Source organism: Harmonia axyridis, chromosome 4 (genome assembly GCF_914767665.1).
Source record: "Harmonia axyridis chromosome 4, icHarAxyr1.1, whole genome shotgun sequence".
Classification (NCBI taxonomy): Eukaryota; Metazoa; Arthropoda; class Insecta; order Coleoptera; family Coccinellidae; genus Harmonia; species Harmonia axyridis.
Window position 1 is genome coordinate 11,166,393 of NC_059504.1, and position 21,360 is coordinate 11,187,752.

General features: G+C 32.8%; 5 protein-coding genes across 10 annotated transcripts; 2 read left to right on the top strand and 3 right to left on the bottom strand.

Moving 5' to 3' along the window:
• Positions 1 to 237: 237 nt before the first annotated feature.
• On the bottom strand, positions 238 to 1,936 carry LOC123679260 (U4/U6 small nuclear ribonucleoprotein Prp31). The gene has a single exon (XM_045616753.1). It carries the CDS (start codon positions 1,847 to 1,849, stop codon positions 356 to 358), a length of 1,494 nt encoding a protein of 497 aa, XP_045472709.1. The 5' UTR covers positions 1,850 to 1,936; the 3' UTR covers positions 238 to 355.
• A 60-nt stretch (positions 1,937 to 1,996) lies between these two features.
• LOC123679267 lies at positions 1,997 to 3,783 on the bottom strand. Of its 6 annotated transcripts, XM_045616766.1 has the most exons (3): positions 3,389 to 3,783; positions 2,934 to 3,320; positions 1,997 to 2,672 (listed from the first exon to the last, which is right to left on the bottom strand). In XM_045616766.1, the coding sequence occupies exons 2-3, from the start codon at positions 3,274 to 3,276 to the stop codon at positions 2,284 to 2,286; spliced, it is 732 nt and encodes a 243-aa protein (XP_045472722.1). In that variant the 5' UTR covers positions 3,277 to 3,320; positions 3,389 to 3,783; the 3' UTR covers positions 1,997 to 2,283. The 6 variants fall into 6 exon arrangements, with proteins under 6 accessions (XP_045472722.1, XP_045472717.1, XP_045472720.1 ...); XM_045616761.1 differs by having other exon boundaries at positions 2,934 to 3,783; XM_045616764.1 differs by having other exon boundaries at positions 1,997 to 2,854; positions 2,934 to 3,783.
• A 2,553-nt stretch (positions 3,784 to 6,336) lies between these two features.
• On the top strand, positions 6,337 to 7,008 carry LOC123679292. The gene is made up of 2 exons (XM_045616800.1): positions 6,337 to 6,718; positions 6,778 to 7,008. Exons 1-2 carry the CDS (start codon positions 6,490 to 6,492, stop codon positions 6,942 to 6,944), a joined length of 396 nt encoding a protein of 131 aa, XP_045472756.1. The 5' UTR covers positions 6,337 to 6,489; the 3' UTR covers positions 6,945 to 7,008.
• Positions 7,009 to 7,597: 589 nt separating this feature from the next.
• Positions 7,598 to 8,839, top strand: LOC123679279 (polyglutamine-binding protein 1). The gene is made up of 3 exons (XM_045616787.1): positions 7,598 to 7,849; positions 7,925 to 8,141; positions 8,253 to 8,839. Exons 1-3 carry the CDS (start codon positions 7,789 to 7,791, stop codon positions 8,710 to 8,712), a joined length of 738 nt encoding a protein of 245 aa, XP_045472743.1. The 5' UTR covers positions 7,598 to 7,788; the 3' UTR covers positions 8,713 to 8,839.
• A 430-nt stretch (positions 8,840 to 9,269) lies between these two features.
• LOC123679241 (protein eyes shut) lies at positions 9,270 to 19,987 on the bottom strand. Its single transcript, XM_045616723.1, has 17 exons — positions 19,901 to 19,987; positions 19,239 to 19,584; positions 17,444 to 17,674; positions 17,267 to 17,380; positions 16,788 to 16,956; positions 15,801 to 16,731; positions 15,438 to 15,748; positions 15,184 to 15,385; positions 14,554 to 14,705; positions 14,366 to 14,502; positions 14,050 to 14,295; positions 13,826 to 13,999; positions 12,951 to 13,179; positions 12,726 to 12,889; positions 11,977 to 12,369; positions 11,302 to 11,828; positions 9,270 to 9,822 (listed from the first exon to the last, which is right to left on the bottom strand). The coding sequence occupies exons 2-17, from the start codon at positions 19,516 to 19,518 to the stop codon at positions 9,424 to 9,426; spliced, it is 4,659 nt and encodes a 1,552-aa protein (XP_045472679.1). The 5' UTR covers positions 19,519 to 19,584; positions 19,901 to 19,987; the 3' UTR covers positions 9,270 to 9,423.
• Positions 19,988 to 21,360: the final 1,373 nt, after the last annotated feature.

Genomic DNA, 21,360 nt, shown 5'->3' on the forward strand with positions numbered 1-21,360 from the left:
ATTACATATAGCTGAACCTATGACATTGTTATCTTTTATTATTTCAAAAATCAATCCTAAAACTTCTAATCGAGACTAGAATGACCATGGCATTCATTATTGAATGAACTTGAATCTTACATAAAATATTTTTACATAAATTTGTTCATGTTTTCCTTCGATAAAAATTCAATGTTCCTATTCAGAAACAAGATAGTTCAAGAACCATAAAAAGTTTATAACAAACAAAACAATGAATAACTTCAAAATATCAATTTAATGAATACTCATGACTTATTTGCAGTATTTATTTACAAAAAAATAAATAAACATGCTCTAAAAGCTAGCTTATATGTACATATATGACTTACAAAACTCAATTCTTTTCTAATTTCAAAAAACCTGAAGTGTTTGAAAAGTATTTAGCATTTGCTTCATTCACTTTAACCTCTGCAGCTTGAGGATTGACAATTTCTAGACCTTGTAAAGGTGTGAAAGCAACACTGGAAGCAGTACCAGAAATTTGTTTCTTTACTGTTGTATTTCCGCCCCAGATTTGCTGTTTTTGTAGATTTTTTTGGAGGGTTTTGGAAATTCTCACCTTAGTCTTTTCATCGATTTGTGGTAATCTGATTCGTCCTGTGCCAGTTTTGCCAATGCTTCCTCTTGAATATCCCAAATCTTCTTGATATGCATCATCTTCTATATCTGCAAAGTTCATTCGATTGGCATGTTTTCTGAATTCTGTCATTGCGTATCTTTCTTTCATTTTCCTCACTCTCTTTCCTCCTCTCTTTTTTTTAGATTGGTCTATTGGCTTTGGAAGAGGCTTGATGAATTTAACTGGAGGAGGTTCTAAAAGTTTGTCCAATTTACGTTCAATTTCATCCCTCAATTGTCTTCCAACATTTCCATCAGGATACCCATGAGCAGCATCAACTCTTGCAGCTAATGCACATTTGTTTGACACTAAAGTGGCAGCCTTCCTTCTAAGATCTGGTGGAGTATTTTGAACGATATCAGTAAAATAAACGAATCCAGTATGTGGTAACATATTTGTTTGAGAAAATCCAGATAATGTTTTTTTTTGTTGGCCTAACAAAAGAATATTACAAGCAGGTATGTTCGATAACTTAGTCAAACCTCCAGCTATTCCCATAATTTTAGCTGCAATAGAAGCTCCAAGAATAGTTGACATATTTGGAGCAATAAAGGCCATTCTACTTTCAACATACTCATATATTTTCAGTTTTATGTTATTTAATTCAATGGCCATGTCACAAGCTTCATCAATTTGTTTTTTCTCAAAATCACTCAAAAGAGTTCCTTGTGTGGTAGAAGCTGTTACTGATACTACCATTATTGTAGCTTGGGTTAAAAACTGAAGTAATATCTCATTATTTTTTGCTTGGTCTAGGTCATTGCCTAATTCTTTAACAGTTCGTACATATTCCAAGGGGCTTACAACAAGGGAATCTAACTCTGGGAATCTTTTTTGATATTTATCTCTCACAAACTTATGAATAGTATTTATTTCATTGTCAATTTCTGCAGCTACATTATTAGCTTCTACAATAAGCTGGTACTCTGGATCTGCCTCTACCGGACCTATTACATCACTGTTTTTTCTGGGTTTAATTTGATAATCTTCAATTTCTTTTATCACTTTAAGAAGTCTGACTGAATCTCTCAAGGTACATAATTCACGAACTGATTTTATTTGTGTACAGTCTAGTTCAAACTTTTCTATTTCCTTGATGTCAGGTTTTTCATCAATTTCAGCTTCATTCATTTCCACATCTGGATCAATTTCCTCATACTGTTCATCATTTTCTTCTAGATCTGCTAATAATTCATCAGCTAGAGACATCGTGTAACTTAATTATTCTCAACAATCCAATATTTATTATTTATATTACACTCAGCTTTAACCTTTAACATAGAGAAATGAATTCCTTTGTCTATGGTTATCAGCGTTGCCAACCCAAAATCTTGAGATTACCGTATCAGGGACAAGAAATTACCGTATTTGGGACACTTTTACCGTACACAGAACCACAGAAGTACATAGAGAAAGAGATAAACAATTCTTTCTATTCTATGGCCATACCTAACCTACAAATTGTAATTTAAACTTGTCAAAATTTAACTAAGCCCTAAATCAAAGATTAGGGAGAGAAAGAAAAAATGCTTTGTCAAATTAGTGGAATTTTTAATTCAATTGAATAAACATAATAAAATGTACAGAAGAATATATACATAAAAATAAGTAATATATAAGTAATCTTAAATGTGAATCATTATTCATTGCATAGATTTCTTAGTTTTTGATTTTTTGTATTCACTTAACAAGCACATTTCTTTCAAGTCATCATCATATCTTCTGTTGAATTTATTAACAAAGTTTGCTTTCAACTCATTAGCAAAAATAATATGAGCATCTTTGGAAAGGTATCGTTTTGATTCACATATCAATCTTGAGATATTTGTTCTATTGGTAGCCTCGATGGGTCTTCCTTTGCAAAAACAGTTGGGAACTTTACGCCTAAATATTTTGCACTTCAAAGAATTGATTTTAGCCTTCATTCTTTCAATTCTCTGGTTGGTTAAGGGGCTCAGCTTACTACTACTACGTTTGGGGGTGGCCGAACTGCTACTTGCTTCTGTAAAACCTTCTGATTCCATTGTAACATCTAGAAAAAAGAAAAACAATTTCATCTTATTGCATTTAACACTAATTTGAATTGATAATTTCATTCAACAACTTCAAGTAACTAGACTTACAAATATGATTTGCATTCATGTGTCCTCTTTTCAAAAATTTATATTTTAACCGTCTATGACAAATTCATCTTCATCAACTTCGATACTAGAACTAGAAGAATTAGAATACATATCAATTTTGTTCATTCTTGCATACATATTCTGAGTAGGTGTAAAATCTACGCAGTTACCATCTTTTTTCACACACTGAGACGTTAATAAACAACCATTGATTGTATTAGTTATTAACTTATTTCTTGATTTTGTTTTAACCAAGTTTATTTTACTGAAGACTCTTTCGCATTCAGCATTTGAGTGTGGAAGGGATAATATATTCAGTACGAACTGTGACAATTTCTGGAATTCAAATACACCCATTTCATTTGTATATTTTTGGAGTTTTCCCCAGAATATGTCAATGTCCTCGTTGATGTCTATTTTTTTTTCTTCATCAGCAGTAAAACGGTAATCTGGCAGCAACCTCCACTGTTCATCGATTAGTTGACCTTCACTACTGTCATAAAAACGTGTCATATTTTGGAGCAAATGAGCTAATGATGGGAACTGCTGGTGTATATCTGAAGAAACTGCATTTTTAGGCACAAATATCTGCAATTTTGGCAAAATAAAATTGTCGAAATCATACCGTTTTCTAATTTCTACACAGAGACATGAGTAGAAAAGCTGGCATCTTTCAAAAAACATTTCTAATACAGTTATTAGAAATGTTATTAGAAATGCCTCAGTAGGCATTTCTGAAATAATGGGCTTAGAAATTTCATTCATTACATCTATGCCAACATAAACATTTTTCTTTGGTAAAAACCAAGTTTTGTTAGACGGATCTATTTCAGATATTGCAGTTTTTGTTACGTATTGTCTTTCCATGTAGCATAATAGAACATTTCTATAAGCTTCCTCCATCATTTTATGCAAATACGGCAGTACTACCTTATCTGACTGAAAATTTTGATTCAAATTTGATATTTTCGGTAAATTATAATTGAGATGATTTTTACAGGTTGTTATTTTACATGAACATAGAATGTTGTGCTATTACACAGAAATAAAACTTCTTTTTATCGATACATTACAATTTCAAAAGCCACTATTACAATGAGCTCAAAAAAAAAATCGCAATTGAAATTACGAAATTACCGTATTTTGGCGTACGGTAGCCCCTTCGGACCGTATACCGTATTTGGCATCAATTTACCGTACAAATACGGTAATTACCGTACGGTTGGCAACGCTGATGGTTATGCTTGTATTGAAACATGTGTTCTGTGTAAAACGTCATACAGAATTTTATATTCTATATAAAAATAGTAAAATAAATAGAATATATTTGTATATATAAGCTAGCTTACAGAACATTTTCAATTTTTTTGTCAATAAATCATGATTATTCATTAAATGGATATGTCGAAGATATTCATTGTTTTATTTGCTTCCGATAGGCATCTGAGATTAAGAATGCAGCGACAAGGTGAGCAAACGTAGAACTATAAATGTTGCCATTGGAGTGTTTGGTTGTATTAGTTGTGTGTGTATTTGCGTTATTAAAATTTGATTTTACAATAAATATAAAAACTTTTTAGACTTCTATAGTGAACAAGTGTGTTACTGTGTATATAATATTTTCATTTTAGGTAAAGGCGGTAGGTATCATCATTTATTTCAGTTCAGTCTAGTGATATTGAAAGTTATGCAAGGATGGAAGACTTCGATAAATGAGGAATAAAAATCATGTGCATATAATATGTGAACGGTTCAATCAACATTATTATACTACAGGATTCTAATAGTACCTTTTTTAGGTCCAAATGGCAAGACTGAGTAGAATACTTGGGGTATCTTAAAGGTACAAACACTTCTAGAAGTGTTTATGAAGGTGAAGAAGTTTTAAATGCTGGTCACATAATAAAAATGTTACATGTTATTTGCATGACTAATAAACTTTAGTTGAAAGGTTTTTTTACTTATCCGAATTGATCATTTCACATTACCCTTCAATTATACAGTCCCAACAAAATATTACAAATGCTAATGTATTGAATATTTTTAGGAATACTACAGAAAGTCGCATATCCATTTCTATTTATTTATTAAGAGATAACTCAATTCACATAAAATGTTTCTAAAAATAAATTTAAATAACTAGGTTACTTAAAACTACTCATATCGATACCTATTTATCGAATTAAATTATTGCTTGACTAATGAATCATCAAAAAATAATGAGAATTCAATTGAAAATATTTCACTTATGAAATGTATTTATTTTGAAAATATATTCGGCATATTATATGACTATTTTAAAATAATTAAAATGTGATAGAGAAGTATCATCAGTGTGCCCTGAAAAAAAATATATAGAATTTCAGAATACATGTCCAAATATTTCTGAGGAATTTTTCCAATATTGTGTAAAGGTACCTTAGATTTGAAGACAATGTATCTTTGGCACAATTCTTGTGAAATGCCAAATAAAACAGATAATGTCACATATGAAACACCACATTTCAATTTTGTTAAAACTAAAACAATACACTGCTCGATTGTTAAACGATCTGATCTTTGATCACTGTAAATAGATTGTACTGCTTCTACTATTGTTTCTTATAGTTTCATATTATTGAGACCAGTAAAACTGTTCAGAGCACTATCTGTTGTTATCAGATCACACAAAGAAGATACTTCAGGAGTATTCACTTGCACTTCGAAATCCTTGAAAGTTTTAGGCCCATTATAATCAGGCTGACCCTGAAGAAGCTGTAATAGACCTTATGCAGCTTCGATTTCATCTTGGGAAGTAGATTGTAGAGCAGGTTCAATTTCTTCACAAGAGCATTCTTCAGCAATAAGTTTTTCTTTGTTGATATTTCTTTGATTCAATCTTTCAGATCTACTACTTGAACATTCAGGTTCTTCCTTTGTGGTAGTGGATCCAACAGGAAGATTTCTGGAAGGCACAGCAGTCTTTTTCAAACATTCTTTCTGTATAGAACTGGAACCTGTAAACGATTATTATCATTCTTATTATCCCCATAAATATAATCTAAAATTTCATGTGATATCAGTGCTTACCTCGATAAAAATAATCATCATCGATAAAATGCAGGGAACATACTTTCATATTTCTTGTCACTGGTTTATCGATTTTGAATTTCAGTTGCCAAGCTTTTTGTCGATCCATCAGCACTTTACTCCCCAGTTTCCCTTCCATCCAAACACGATATTTATTACCAGTTTGAGGGAAAGCATGGAACTTGATATTTGACCTTTTTTTCCCAGGAAGAACACTGAGGAACTGAACAATAGCGATTCGAACGACTCAGAACTATTGAAATGATTTAAAAAATATATAAATATTTGTAGAATATCACACAAAAACAAAGCAAAATGCCAGAACCTCAGAGGAATTAAAAGGGCTGACTATCTCTGAGGCAAACCATGGCAACATTTATAGTTACTCTGATTGTCACCAGGTGGCGTAGCGCTTATCTTGATTCGCCTATTAGGTCCATGCATTTTCATAAAAAAATTGATCTAATCTATGTTAAAAAATTCTATGTATGATTCAAGATTTATTATTGTAGGATTTGTAGGTTATGCTCATTCTTGTTTGGATTTGAAGGTTTATTGTTAATATTTGAAATAATAAAAAGTAACGATATCAGTGTTCAATTTTATGTTATATCAGACTGGTTTTATTTCAATTTTCGAAAAAATACATTTAACAGCATGGATGTTGAAACTCAGAAAACATTCACTTATTTGAGAGAGGTAGAAACAGTGGCACAAGATATTTTAACGTTCAAAGATATGAAATTAGATTTATCAAATGCTCAAAATAAATTTCGCGAAGCTTTGCGGGCTATTGAACATTCTGATGAAAGGAATGTCTGGATGAAGGAAGGTTCAGTTTTTATTCAAAGGCCTAGGCAAGAATGTTTGGTTCACTTAAAAAAAGGTATTCTAATAGTATTATTTTTTAGTTGAATATTTGAAAATATATATTTTTTGGTTCAGAAATCGAAAAATCTGAAGACGACATAGCTGCTCTTCAGAATACCCTGAAAGATAAATTGAACATGCTTAGAGATCTTGAACATGAGCCACGACTTGTGGGATTTGGCTTGAAACCCCTCTCTATGAAGGAAGCAAGAACATTACATAAGGGTTTTGGATCTACATGAATTTTCTTTGAAATGAAATGTTATAATTCACCAACTAAAAAGAGAAATATATTCCTACTGAAAATGATTTTTTAATTCTCACAACATCTTAGTAGTTTTCCAGAAACAAACATGTAAGAACATTCATTTTCATTGCAAAGTCGATAATTACATATTTGATTGTTTCTGAAAGAGAAAAATGATGGTTGAAGTCTCATTAGGTTTTGTTCGCTATGAATTTTTGAACAGAAATGAATGCGGTAAAATTCGTGGATTTTATTAATGGATTACATAACATTTTCAACCATTCATCTTATAACATTCCATTCTGTAACTTCAATACAAATTTCTGTCTCTTGGTCTTGTTGTTATTTTTGTTGATTTAACCTCAAAACAACATTGACAGACGAAGTGAGCGCCATATGAAACCATAAAATATAAGATTCCTCTTGCACCATAGTCACGTGATCTATCGACAGTTCAGTTCAAACGTTCGCACTGGTGTGAATTTACCGAACGCAGTTATATTAAACCATAAATAAATCAGTCAATTTTGATGTCTAAGGATAGAAAAAGAAAATAAATAGTACATAAATAGTTGTATTCACATTTCACAATGTCTAGATGGCCTCGCAGCCAAGCACACAAAAAGGAAGAAAAGGTAAATTGTATTCTGTGGAGCTGAAATTCATAAACAATATTCAGTGTTGGTTATTCAGAGGTATTTTAAACAGTACTTCAAAGTTTGTTTATGTTTTCACTGTGTATCTTTTGATGTGATATTAGTCCTGTACTTTAGAGAATATACTAAAAGCTGTAGTTTTGGTGACGGTTTTCAAATAGTGAAGATAATAAGAAATTCAGAATGCCTTTACCACCTGCATTATTAGCTAAACTCTCTAAAAGAGGAATTGTTCCACCACCAGGTAAGTAGTGAGACAAACACTAAATTAGTTCGCGACTTAGTTATTCATTTTTAATTATTTTATCACTCATTTAAGGAAAACCACCAACAAAAGCGGCGACTAAAAAAGAGGACTACAAAGGTTATGTATACTGCCCTAATAAAGTCAACATGTTTCACATTTGTACTGTCTTCTGTGAGACTAACTGGAGAGGGCATCCAACACCAAATACATTGTATGCCAGGAGTATGCAGAAACTCATATTTAAGTATCCATTACCAAGCAATTGGATTGAAGTATTCGATAAGGGAGTGTAAGTCTTTATGTTTCTAATTTTGAGATTGAAATTTATATGATTCTTATTGAAGAAACTTTTACAAAAATTGCATAACAAACATTGTAACTCTTTTTTTAATTTTTTTAGTGGAAGATATTATTATTGGAATATTGAGAATGATTTAGTATCATGGCTTCCTCCAAAACATCCAAAAGCCAAAATAACAAAATGTGTGGCCAAATTGAGGCAACAATATTTAAATGCAAAAAAAGCAGATAAGGAGAAAGAATCAGATGATAAAAGTGAATCAGAAGATAAAGAATTCAAAAAACCTAATTCACGCCTTCTAAGCCGAAGAGATAGTGATGATAAGTCCAGAAAGGAGGAGAAGAATAGTGGTAAAAGGCCTAGGAAAGATAACGTTCTAGATCCAATGGATCCAGCTTCATATTCAGACATTGCACCTGGAACCTGGAGTGATGGTTTGGAAAATAACAAAACACATGCTGATAACACAGCTTCTGGAGTTTTATATCAGCAGAGGCCCTATCCATCCCCTGGAGAAGTTTTATCAGGCAATAAGGATAAAAATTCCAAAAAACATTGAGATAAATGGAATATCGTGTATATATTTTCTTCATTACCTGTAAATTATATTATGCACCAAAATATTTGGTAATCGTTGTAAATATTAATAAAGTACATTTTATTAAATAAACTGAAATATCACCAAATATCTCTACTTTGATTCTCTTTTAAACTCCCACTCTTCTGAGATTCTATAGAAATAACGTTATAGACAGGTTGCATCATCAATGTTATTGCATATTCCAAATTATATAATTCGCATTTGAAAAATATAGATTGCAGTGCTGCCATTTTTTTTTTGTACAAAAACAACTGATATCAACATTTTTCTGCAGGATTTTTTATTTTTTTACTTTGAATGAAGGCATTGACTGGAATTTTTTTTATTATATGTAATTTTCAGGAAATGGATTGTTAAAAGTCAGATTCCCAATGAATGTGTTGTAGGAATCGATTTTATATCAAATTTCATCTATATTTTTGTGTTCAGTTCAGAATATAAAGTATGGATAATCTGGGAGAAGTATGAAAAAAATTGATGTCTGTTATATTATTAGGTATGAAATAACTACTCACTCAATTACTTTGGCATTTATTCATTTAGTTTCTGAAACACTCTATAGCTGTACAAATAAATTGAGACAATTTTCCATCAATATGAAATATTCTATAGGACTTGGGAAAATAATTAGAAATTGAAGAGAAAAATTTGATATATTGACAAATTATATCAAAATATGGGGCAAATGTCAATTCCTAGTCCTTCGAATATTGTGAAATCGTTAATTTTTTCAGAATTTTCGCTGAAACTTTCAATGCATCCTTCAAATGGATACTTAAAAAATCCGTTGGTTTCAAATGAAAGGCTCTTGGGGCTTGGCACATTTCCTAGAAAAAATCTTCCATTGGTCAAATTCATGTCATGGTTTTTCTGGAGTGGTAAATTTTTCCTAAATGATGTTTTGTCAACTTCTATGGACATTGGTGAAAATTTCAAACGTATGTTGTGCCAAAGTCCATCTGACATCCTATTGTTCCATAGAATTGCAGAAAAAGTATTATTTTTATCAGGAGAATAGGCCAATTTAAGATATCCTCTTTCGATTCCCAACCCTATGAAGGAATTCTCCTGAAAATTATATTCATTTCAATAAGGGGGGTGCGCTTTGTGCATGCATAAATTGGAACTACTACAGAAGATAACAGTATTACAAGACCAAGTGGTGGGATTCTGTAACGGCAAAGCGAAGCGAAAACGTGACGAAACGACAGTTTTGCTCGGTTCGGTATTCTGTAAAGGGATTCGGCAATAGTCGTGTTTGCCGAAGCAAAGAACGACCTCATGACGATAACGAAACATTTTAGGGTTCGTTTTCATTACGAAAAGTCCGACGACGTTTTTGATTGGTTTACTTTTACCACGTGACCAAGTCTTAAGCGTCATATTATGACACTTGAATGATTTCGATTTCGAGGTTATAATTTTGAATGTTTTGCTTCACAATATATATTAGAATTGCAAATCAACTGCACATTAATTGAGTGATATCAAGTTATCAGAGTTATCAATATTCGCTGTTCAAATGGCGTTCTCGTGTTCCTCCAATTCCAATAATTATCCATAAATGGTTTCAATTCATCGAATAGAACGTGAACTAAATGTTTCGACAAACGGAAAACGTCTATGAATCTCTCATCCGTTAAGTTAAATGGATCATTTCTATCTCGAAGAAATCTATTCTCCTCTCTTGTAAGAGTTAGACGAACTCTTCTTGAGATTTCCTCGTCGATGATCAGAATCATTGAAAACATGATGAATATTTCTTTATACCTATACACACTATTAGTTGACTCCCCGAACTTATTTTGTAGTATGGGTAGGTTTTGTAACTGGAATAAGAATGAAGGTTTTAAATTATAATCCATTGAACGAGGTTCCATTTGGAATTTCTTCCAGTGCTCAAATAAGACTTTGTAATACTCAATATTTGCATTCAGGTGCTGTATTCAATTAGCTAATTCATTCTTAATGATAAACTAAACAGTTTAAAATGGTATGAAACCCTTTGTTAAGTAACTTCCAATGAGAGTCATAAATCAAAATATAATTTCTGACAATACTCAAGTTAAATACTGTGGATTATTCAAAGGACATTACAGCTAGAGTCCATAAAAGGGACTCTTATCTCATTGCTCTTATTAGAGATTATCTCAGGTACCTCATATGTCAAAACCTGCAGAATCCTACAGTAGCTCAAATATCTACTTATTTGCAACTTTGCCAATGTTCCTTCGTGTAAAGTCGGTAAGCTCCGACAACGAAACTAAAAGCGTAAAGATAACGAAACGATAAAGAAAAAGACGCTTACAGAATACCGCATTCGCTCCGCTTAGCTTCGCTTCGTAACGTTATCGCTTTCGTTTGCTATGATAACGAAAGTTACAGAATCCTACCCCAAATTTACATTCTGTGGAGAGTTAAATTTTAAGGAGTTAAGGAAGGAGCATAGTGCCATACTCATTCCTCAACTAAGATGTATCATTAAAACCACAGATCGTAATTAGATGCACAACAACCTATTTTACTCAATAGATTCATTCCACTAACCTCTTTATGCCACAATAGTAAGCCATCTGAACTAGCTGTTGTGAAGTTTATGGAAATTTGACCAATATTTGTGTTGAGAGCATCCCTCCTTTTATCTTTCTTCTTATCAATAATCAAATAACTGCCTTTTTTGAACTCGGGCATTTTAACTATAATTTCATTTTCACAGTTGAAACCATTCCTTCCAGGAATGCAATAGCACTTGTTATTACTACATTTTCCCTTATCGTTGCACTTATTATTGGAGCAATTGTAGGTATTCTCACATTTACTCCCAAAGAAAGGTGCTGGGCAATGACAATGGGATATTCTGAAGGAATCTAACCAGCATGTACCGCCATTAGCACAGACATCTCCTCCACAGGGTGTTCCGTCACAGTCCATAATATTTCGACCACTTTCTACATTTTGAGGAATAAGAGGTAGAAACTGTGAGTCTATTTCAAGTAGGCGAATACATCCTGTATATTGGGATGGAAGGCTGGAGAGAGCATCTAGAGGTAGCTTTGACATATCTGGTAGACCACCTGAAACATGGAAATTAGAAGTATAACAACTCGATATGTTAAGTATTGGTATATTGATATATTTTCTATATATCTTCACATGATTGAGATGCTAAAGGCAAAATATTAGGAAATAAAGATTTTGGAGAGAATAATAATGAAACCTTACCTAAATAAATGGTATCTTTGACCTCCAACACATAGCTTTCCTTTTCCAACAACGCGGTATCCATAACATTTTCCACCGATAGATACACTTTCCTCCCAAACATTCCGAATTTTATTTGGTGCCATACTCCTAAAACTAACAATCTGCTACTCCTCAGAGTAACAAGATTGTGACTCACTTTGAATTTTCCTCTTTTGATCCTCAATTCCACAGTTCCACTTTGTAGATACAGTGAAACAAAGTTATGTTCCTTTCCAGTGAAAATAAGTAAACCATTATTTGACAAAGGTTTTATTTCTAATTTGAAATTGAATTTGTTGTTGAGAAATTCGTGATTTCCCAAATTTATGAAAGATCGTGTACCTTTGAAACTGACATCCGTAATATTGACATCTACAAAAGAGTGTATAGGTTAGGTTTCTGAAAATTATCAGGTTTTTATTTTCAGATAAATATATTTGTTGCGAAAAATTGGTCCAGAACTAGTGTTATTCTTGTTGTTACTTCTTTTTTCTTAGAATTTTGAGTTGAGAGTTGTCTTAAATGATTGGGTTCGCATTCAAGATCGCAAGATAACCCCCATTATATTGGAATTGGAGATTTGAAATTTTCAGACTAAGTTCAGTGTACGAATATCTTATTTCGTTAATGGAAAAAATTCGTTACATGGTAGTATACATTTTTCAATATTTTTCCAAAAGACTGAATTACTTTGGGTCAATGCTCAGTTTGCTATAGTACCCAATTACCTTTATCACAGTATGTTCCAGTTTTTCCAAAAGGACAATCACATTCATAACCTTCAATTAAAGGTACACAAGTTGACCCTGATGAACACTTATTATAAGTTGAATCGCAAGGATTTACTTTGGACAAACAAAGTGGCCCGTACCAGGAATCTTGACATAGGCATCTGAAAAAAGAAATTCCATAATTTCAAGCAGACTTTATGGCCGTTTTTCTTGAATACTAACGTAAAAGTGCTTCCATGATGTAAACATGCTGCTTTATTGGGGCATCTGTTGTTATAACATTCTGAAACCCCGCACTGGTTCACCGCTCGTCCAACAGTACGATCATTTTGTTTCACAGGTATCAGTCCGTTTTCAGTCTTCAGCTTGATATCAAAAATACAACCCATAAAACCTCCATGCTGTGGTAAGTCATGTGGTAGTTTATTGAAATACCTAGATTCATGGCCACCTGTATTGAAATATTATATGTATTTATATTCATTAACGAAAATTTTTCTCCAATATTTTTCCCGGAAATTATAAATATGCTTGGATGTACTCGATTTTTACTTGATGAAAATTCATTTTAATCGAAATTAAATAAAAGTTATTCGATTTCCACTATTCTATTATTCAAAAAATAATTGTTAAGCTACGCAGTAGCTTCTCCATATTTTTCTGTTATTCAAATGAAATCTGAAGAAGCTTCTGTAGTAAAACAATTATTGTTGTTTAAATAATGAAAAAATGGAAATAGAATAACTGTCATTTAATTTCGATCATAAATATGCGTTGCGCCATCTACCGGAACGCGACAAGAAGTTCGTAATTAATTACATATTATAATATGCAGATTAACACATACAAGAATTCTTCCACTATTGCAATAGTATTAATATATTCTACCTCATAAGTTGGTATGATTTTCATACTATTCTGAATTTAAATTGATGAAATTTTTACACTTATCAGAAAATTGATATATTCTTCCCAGTTTTTCTAAAAAATCAGTGAAAAATATTGAAAATGAACTTGTTTACAGATGAAAATAAAATATTTTTTCGATACTTCGAGTGCTCTTTGCATCATCGTGAATATAAATATTAAATATTTACCAATGAAAATAACGGGTGCGACATCCAAATTTTCAAAAGATCCTGGAGCTTTTCCAGTTATATTTCCTACATTTTCAACAAACAACCAAGCTCTCCTGCCTCTCAATCCTATATGTATCGTATAGTCATTGAAACCTTTCTGCAGAGGCTGATTCGTAAATATCCTCCTTGGACCTAAACATTTTCAGTTAACAAAATTTATTTTTCAACCCATTCTCACTTACCAGAGCCCAAATTCCACGTCAACATGACATAACCCTTTATTAAACTCACAGCCAAATGATCTGAAAATACATCATGATATCCAGTTTGACCAATAAATAGCAACATTGAAATTTGGTCCATGTCCGTTGGTATGAACTTGAATTTGATTTCCAGGTTTTTGGATATTTCATTTGGCACCGAATATGCAACATAGGATGACCATCCTTTGGCCATTGTGGAGAAATGTGGATGTGTTATTTTCATGTCTAAAATTGTGAGAATTTAGAGAACGGGCTTAAAAATATAGTAGTGAGAAAAGTTAAAAATGATAACCACCATTTTCACAGAAGTGACCATGTTTGCCAAATGGACAGAGACAAATGTAGCCACTTTTTGAAAGACTGACACATGTTCCTCCAAATAAACATGGATTGTTGTCACAAACAGATTTTTCACATTGCTTCCCTAAATAACTAAAAAAAGATCATGTATGGGATATATTGTTGTATAACGATATAATTTACCCATTTTTACAGTGGCAAGTCCATTCTCCTTTTTCTACAACACATGTTGCTTCATTCTGACAAGGATTTGAAAGACAAGCTAGTGAAGAACATTCGGTAACTGCTGTACCATCTTCAGCATCACCAAATATGTTGACAGATTTTCCAGAAATCTTGAAATAAATTAAAATATCAAATAAGTTCAAAGGAATCTTTGATACAGAGAAACAATTCGAACCTACTACTATAACAAATAAGTACTGAGAATTTGTGTGTTCAATTTATGTTCATTTTGACACTTTCATAGGTTTCAAACTACAATCAACGAGTTGATCGGTCAATCGAAGTCTTGAAAAACCTGTCTTTAATACTCCAAATAATAGATGGCGCTCAAACTTCACTTGAGTAAAGAATTCAGTAGTGACAACCTGATGAAAAAAGAATTTCTATACTCCTCTTTAGTAGGTTTATGATAGGAACACTTCCAAGTTTTTTTCAAAGGAATGACATTAAGAAACTAAACTTTTTGATGTTAAAATATAAAAATTGAGTAAGAAACAAAACTGCAAACAAATTCCATGGCAATCTTTGGGAGGAAACAGTACATAATTTCTTTATTTCCTATACATATAAGATGTAATAAATTTTTACCTTGAGATTTTTCATACAACCAGCAAAGCCTTCTATATTCAAATCAGTGTGTTTCAATTCCATCGGCACACCTCCAAAGTATAACCCAATGGTTGGCTTCTGGAACTGTGGCACTGATGATATTTGATCTCCCCTCATTGATAAAGTATTATTCACATTCACAGAAGCATCGCAATGACTGAAATCTGGACGAAAGTGTAACCTAAATTAAAAAAAAATTACATGCACTGCACCAACTACTATATTATTCTTACTTCGCCTCTATATGCATCGTATATCCTTCATTAACTGGTGTCCTGAGCTCTTTCAGAAGCATAGTCTGATAACCACACGAAAATTTAAACTCCAAAAATCCATTCCTTATATATAAACTCATAAATATTTTATCTGCTACCAAATGAAAAATCAGACCATTAGACGTAACAGTCTTAGCTTCAAACTCGATATCTACCAGAGAAAGATCACTCAAACGATGAGCTAAATATGAATCACCATTGAAAGCTGCATTTTTCACACCAAGATGTATTTCGCACAAGGCACCTTCGGTATCAAAAGAACATAAACACTGGAATAAAAAATAATATGAACCAATGAAGAAGTAAATTTTTAAGACTTACTTTGTAACCTTGTTCTTCTAAAATACAAGTTCCTCCGTTCAGGCACTCATTTCCTTCTTGGGAGCAATCTGTTGTGTCTGAAATTGTTGTTTTCTCGAAAATTTGTGTTGTTACTTCTGTGGTAGTAGATAAAGGAATAGGAAATTCTCTTCCTTTTGTAATGGTACTGACAGTTATTTCTTCTTTAACAGAAGTGGTAGTTTCACTAGTTGTTGAAGATATATCTTTAATTGTAGCACCAGTCTCTTCTTTCGAAGTAGTAGTCGATGTATATTCGATTGGCAGTGAAGTAAAGTTTGTAAATATATTTGTATCTGTAGAATGAACCGTTGTAAGGGTTTGTAATTCGGTTGGCATAAAGCTAGTAGTTTCTTCATCAGGCCTAGTTGTCTTTTCAAATATAGATTCAGTTCTTGAAGAGCTCCATAGAGTTGTGTTCAGCATTGAAACTGTTGTATCTGTTTCTGTTGAAGTATATTCAGAGGTAGAAAATATATCAGTCTTTTCGGTTTGTTTCGTTGAAATGTATTCTGTTTCTGATGTAGATTCATCTGTGGTAATTGTTACAGATTCTGTAGTACTGAAATTTTGGTAATTTTCTATTGTAGTTGTGTCAGGTGGTATGAATGTTGTTTCTACAGTAACAATTGGAGTATGCGTCATAAGACTTGTGTATATTGTACTGGACTCCATCATGGTAGTTGTGAATAATGTTGAAGTTTCTGGTAAAGTCATAGTGGTGAATTTCTGCGATGTAAAATTTGTCCCAAAGGTAGTATAAGGTACTGTGGTCATCTCAAAGTCGACTATTGAGCAGTTTTGGGAGCCATCTGGCAAAATCAGGCATTCACAGAATACCCCTGTCAGATTTGGAAGGCAGGAACAAGTAAAATTATCAACGCCGTCTATGCAAGTACCTCCATTTACACACCTAAGAAATTCGAAAATTGGTTTGTGTATTTAAAGAAAAAAGGCTTCAGTACCTACCTAACACCTAGCTGACATTCGTCGTATTGATATTGGCAAAGATCTCCATGAAAATCTGGTACACAGTAACAAACTGGCTCGCCATCTTCTAGTAAACATAAAGCATTGTTTCTGCAATTGTTGGTTTCACAAATATGCATCTCTTCTTCGCAATTCTTTCCCATGAAACCTGTAGAAAGAAAAAACACTGCAAATTTTACACTGTGGTTTTGTTTCGAAGTATACTGAAGATAGAGGAAACCTATATGTCTTTCTGTGTGTGCGCGGATTATTTTAGCAGTCTTCTACAATTCTTTTACGACTTAATGGAGATTTGTTGCTGGTATCCTTTTTGGGCTTCCTATCATTTCAGCTTTTCCAGATATAGGCTTGCTCAAACATGAAATTCCTGCCTCTGACATATTGAGTATCAAGGAGTTTCAACTTTTCCAGACATACAGTTCTCATATGGGAGATTAAAAGACAAATTATAATCTTACCAAAAGAACAGGCGCAGTTATAATCAGCTAATAAATCCACACACACTGCTCCGTTTCTGCAAGGATTTGACAAGCATTCGTTTATTTCTGTTCTGCACAAAGGATCATTCCAGCCTGAAAATCGAAGGGAAAACTATAGTTTCACGTGCAATGTTAAATTTTAAATCTGAAATTCACCTGGTAAACATTTACAAGTGAAACTTTCTCCAGGCCCTTCTTCACACACTCCACCATTGGCACATCTTGCCTCGCTTGTGGTGTTACATACTGCTTCATCTACTTCGCAATGGTCTCCAGAATATCCTGGAAGGCAGCTACAGAAATACCCATTTACAGCATCCAAGCAAGTTCCGTTGTTAAGGCATGGACTGCTCTCGCATTCGTTTAGATCTATCTCGCATCTGTCTCCTATATAATAAATTATTTTGGTGTAGGTATTCATATTAATAAAGCAAACACTCAATTCTGACAAGCTTGTTCTGTACCTCGATAAGAGGCAATCATCTTTAAATAGAAAATAAACAGAACCAAAATTGAAGATGATCATTGAAAAGGAGGGATTAAAGCATTTACGTGAAGACATTGACTTGAAATCTACTCAAGTCAAGTAGAACTTTTTCGTCAAGTCAAGTATTTATTCATCAAGTACTTGAATTGATATTGAAAAACTACTACTTAACTTGAACTGGAGTTGATTTCAAGTCAAGCCCAAGTCAAGTAGTTTGAATATAGTGTCAAGTCAAGTCAAGCCGAGAGTGGTTTCAAAGCTTCAAACGGTGATTTAGACGTCGAAGACTAGCATGGCAGTGGAGGAGAGATGATTTACAGAGATGCAGAATTGGAGACATAACTTGATCAAGACTCATATCAAACGCAACAAGAATTGGCAGAATCATTGGGAGTGAAGTAACAAGCCATTTCAAAACGCCTAAAAGTCATGGGAATAATTCAGAAACAAGAAAATTGGGTGCTGTACGAGTTGAAGCCGAGAGATGTTGAACGGAGTTTGTTTGTTTGTGAACAGCTGCTTGCAAAGCAAAGACGAAAGGGATTTCTGCATCGCAAAAATGGATTCTTTACGATAATCCCAAGCGCAGAAAATCATGGGGATATCTCGGCCTTGCTTTCACGTCGACGTCCAAACCGAATATTCACGGTTCCAAGGTCATGCTCAGTATGTGGTGGGACCATATCAGCGTTGTTGAAACCGACTGAAACAATCACAATTAACGCGTTCGAGCCGAGCATTGAAAGACAAACAGTCGCAATACAACGATCGAGAGACATGATAAAGTTTTGTACAGCATGACAATGCTCGACCCCATGTTGCGAAAGTGGTCAAGACATACTTGTAAACGTTGGGGAAAGTCCTACCCCACCCGCCGTATTCTCCGGACTTTGCTCTCTCGACACTATCACTTGTTTCGATCAATGGCTAACCAGCACTTCCATCAGCCTTATGAAGAAGTAATGAATTGGATCGCTTCAAAAGATGACCAGTTTTTTCAACGCGGGATTGGTACGCTGTCCGAAAGATGAGAGAAATAGTGGCCAGCGATGGACAATACTTTGAATCATAAATGTATAACCAGTTTTTTACAATAAAGCCTCGAATTTCGGAAAAAAAACGGCGGAAGCAAAGTTGTGCTCCTATATATGTATTTAATAGCATCGTATAAAAGTCAAAAAGAATACCAAAAGTACAAAGAATAACAATTTTAAGCTTCTTACGAAATTTCGAGCTAATAGCGTAAAATCTAATGGAAGAGCTAACGTATTCTCCTGATATGGTACCGGCCGACTTTTTTCCACCCTGAAAATTTCAAGTAACCAAATGAGCTTGAAAATTTTTATAGGTTTGTATAATAGAGCGACCAAGCATCCAGACACTTATCCCATTCAATGCTATTTAATTATCAGATTTTTTTTAATTATCGAGAAAAAAATCATGATATTGAAGGTTGTCCATTACCTGTGAATCCTGGAGGACATGAACAATTGAACATGGCTATTCCGTCGATGCAGGTGGCCCCATGTTGGCAGGGGTTTGACCAGCATTCGTTCCAGTTTGTTTGGCAGTGAATTCCAGTGTAGCCATCAATACAATAACATAAATATGTTGAGTTTAAATCGTCTACGCAAATTCCGTGAACACATGGATTTTCAAGACAGGCGAAACCACTATTTGCAGATGGTACTAAGATCGATATTATCAAAATAGCGAGCATATCGATGCTGGGATAAATCTTCATGTTACCATGGCAATTTCGTGAACGATAAGTTCAATAGATGGAATTCAATATCGTCATTTGAGAATCCTGTAAAAATATCAAATGAAGAATTTAGAATTTTAACCATAAAATTACTTATTTTGAAAGTATCGGACCTATATAAACCCGATTTAATCCATAAAAACAATAAAGTTACAGATTAAATTCTATACCTAGTTTTTATCAGTTACTATATGATGTACTTTTCTTTGTATCATCAATAAATAATATTATTACAGTTAAAAATGTTTTTATTTTTACTTTGAAAGCTCCAAATTATGAGGTTTCCTAAAAAAATCTAATACCCGCATATAAACATTCAAATTTTCTAAAAAATTTTCAACTGATTTCAGTATCTACTTACATTTTGGAATAATGAATAGATAGTAAGTAACACAGTTATGTAAAAAACCCTTCAGTGATACTACTGACTCAGAAATTTAGTGAATCTAGGTTCTGCGGTGTGGTTACCATGGCAACTTTGGTAAACAACACGCATTTCAAAGGAGAATGATTCGTAAATGACTATAGGTCATGAACTCTAAATGGGGTTGTTTAATTCAGTATAGACTTTCACTTCCTGGTACCAAAAATAAATGATTCAAAAAGGTGATTCCTTGTAAAATATTAATAACATCGATTAAAATAAATAAAAAAAAATAGGGTAATTAGTTATATATATATAGGTATTCAACGATAATCTAAGGGTGAAATCTCTGTGATATTTCGTATAAATTTACTTAACAGAAATGATATGATTAATAAAATCATCATTCTAAAAATTATTCTGCGGAGAAAATTTGTTTTTGTGAAAAATCACTCAAAGAAAATTGCACTTTATTATTCTATATTAGTGTATGAAATTCCAGAAATTGAGAACAAATATCGTTTTTTAATATCAAGCATTGATCGAGCGGTGAATTTTAAGATTTTGAATTCTATAAAGATTAATTTAAACCCTAAAAGTCAATTTAAAAAAAAAAATTTAAATATCTTTAATGCTTTGTAATATGAAATTGAAAAATGTAGGTATAATGTTAATGGATATGTGATAATTTTTATAATACGCTACTTTTCTAAGATTTTGTATCAATTAATAAACTTTGCAATATTTTGCGTTCTTGTTCTAAAGGAAAGGGAGCAATAAAATTTTTCCCAAAATGTTTTAATTTTCGATTGAACTTGTTTTACTACCGTGATAAGTTCTAGGAGGATTTTAGACTTACAATACAATTATAGTTTTGCATTGAGAACCAATTATTATGGATAGTTATGATATTTCGCGAATAGAATATCTGAAAAGCGCTAATATTATCAATATCCTCGGTAGTATAGTGGTCAGTATCCCCGCCTGTCACGCGGGAGACCGGGGTTCGATTCCCCGCCGGGGAGGATATTTTTTTTTATGAGAAATTTAAAATTGTCAACCTCAGACGATTCATTTTCATTATTTTTCTTCATTATTTCCCATAATGATATTTTAAAACCACCCAGGCAAAAAATTTTAATCCTTTTCAACAGTTTATGTTTTGTTATGTGTAGAATCCAAAATTTTAATTAAAAAAATCGATCTGTCGACATCCAGATATCTTTTCTCAATTTATAGAAGTAATTGTACAAAATTTGTTAAAAAAATCAGTTGCTAGCTCGTAGAAATTCTCTGAGCGATCCATGAATAAAAAATTGAAATCTTGGAAAATTAAAAATGAATCAAACTCAAATAATCTAATATTGTGTTGACGTAATCTGCTATTTTGCAGACATAAATTAATGAACAGAACGATCCCTCACTCAAAATAGATGTATTTTGTTGCTAAGAAAATT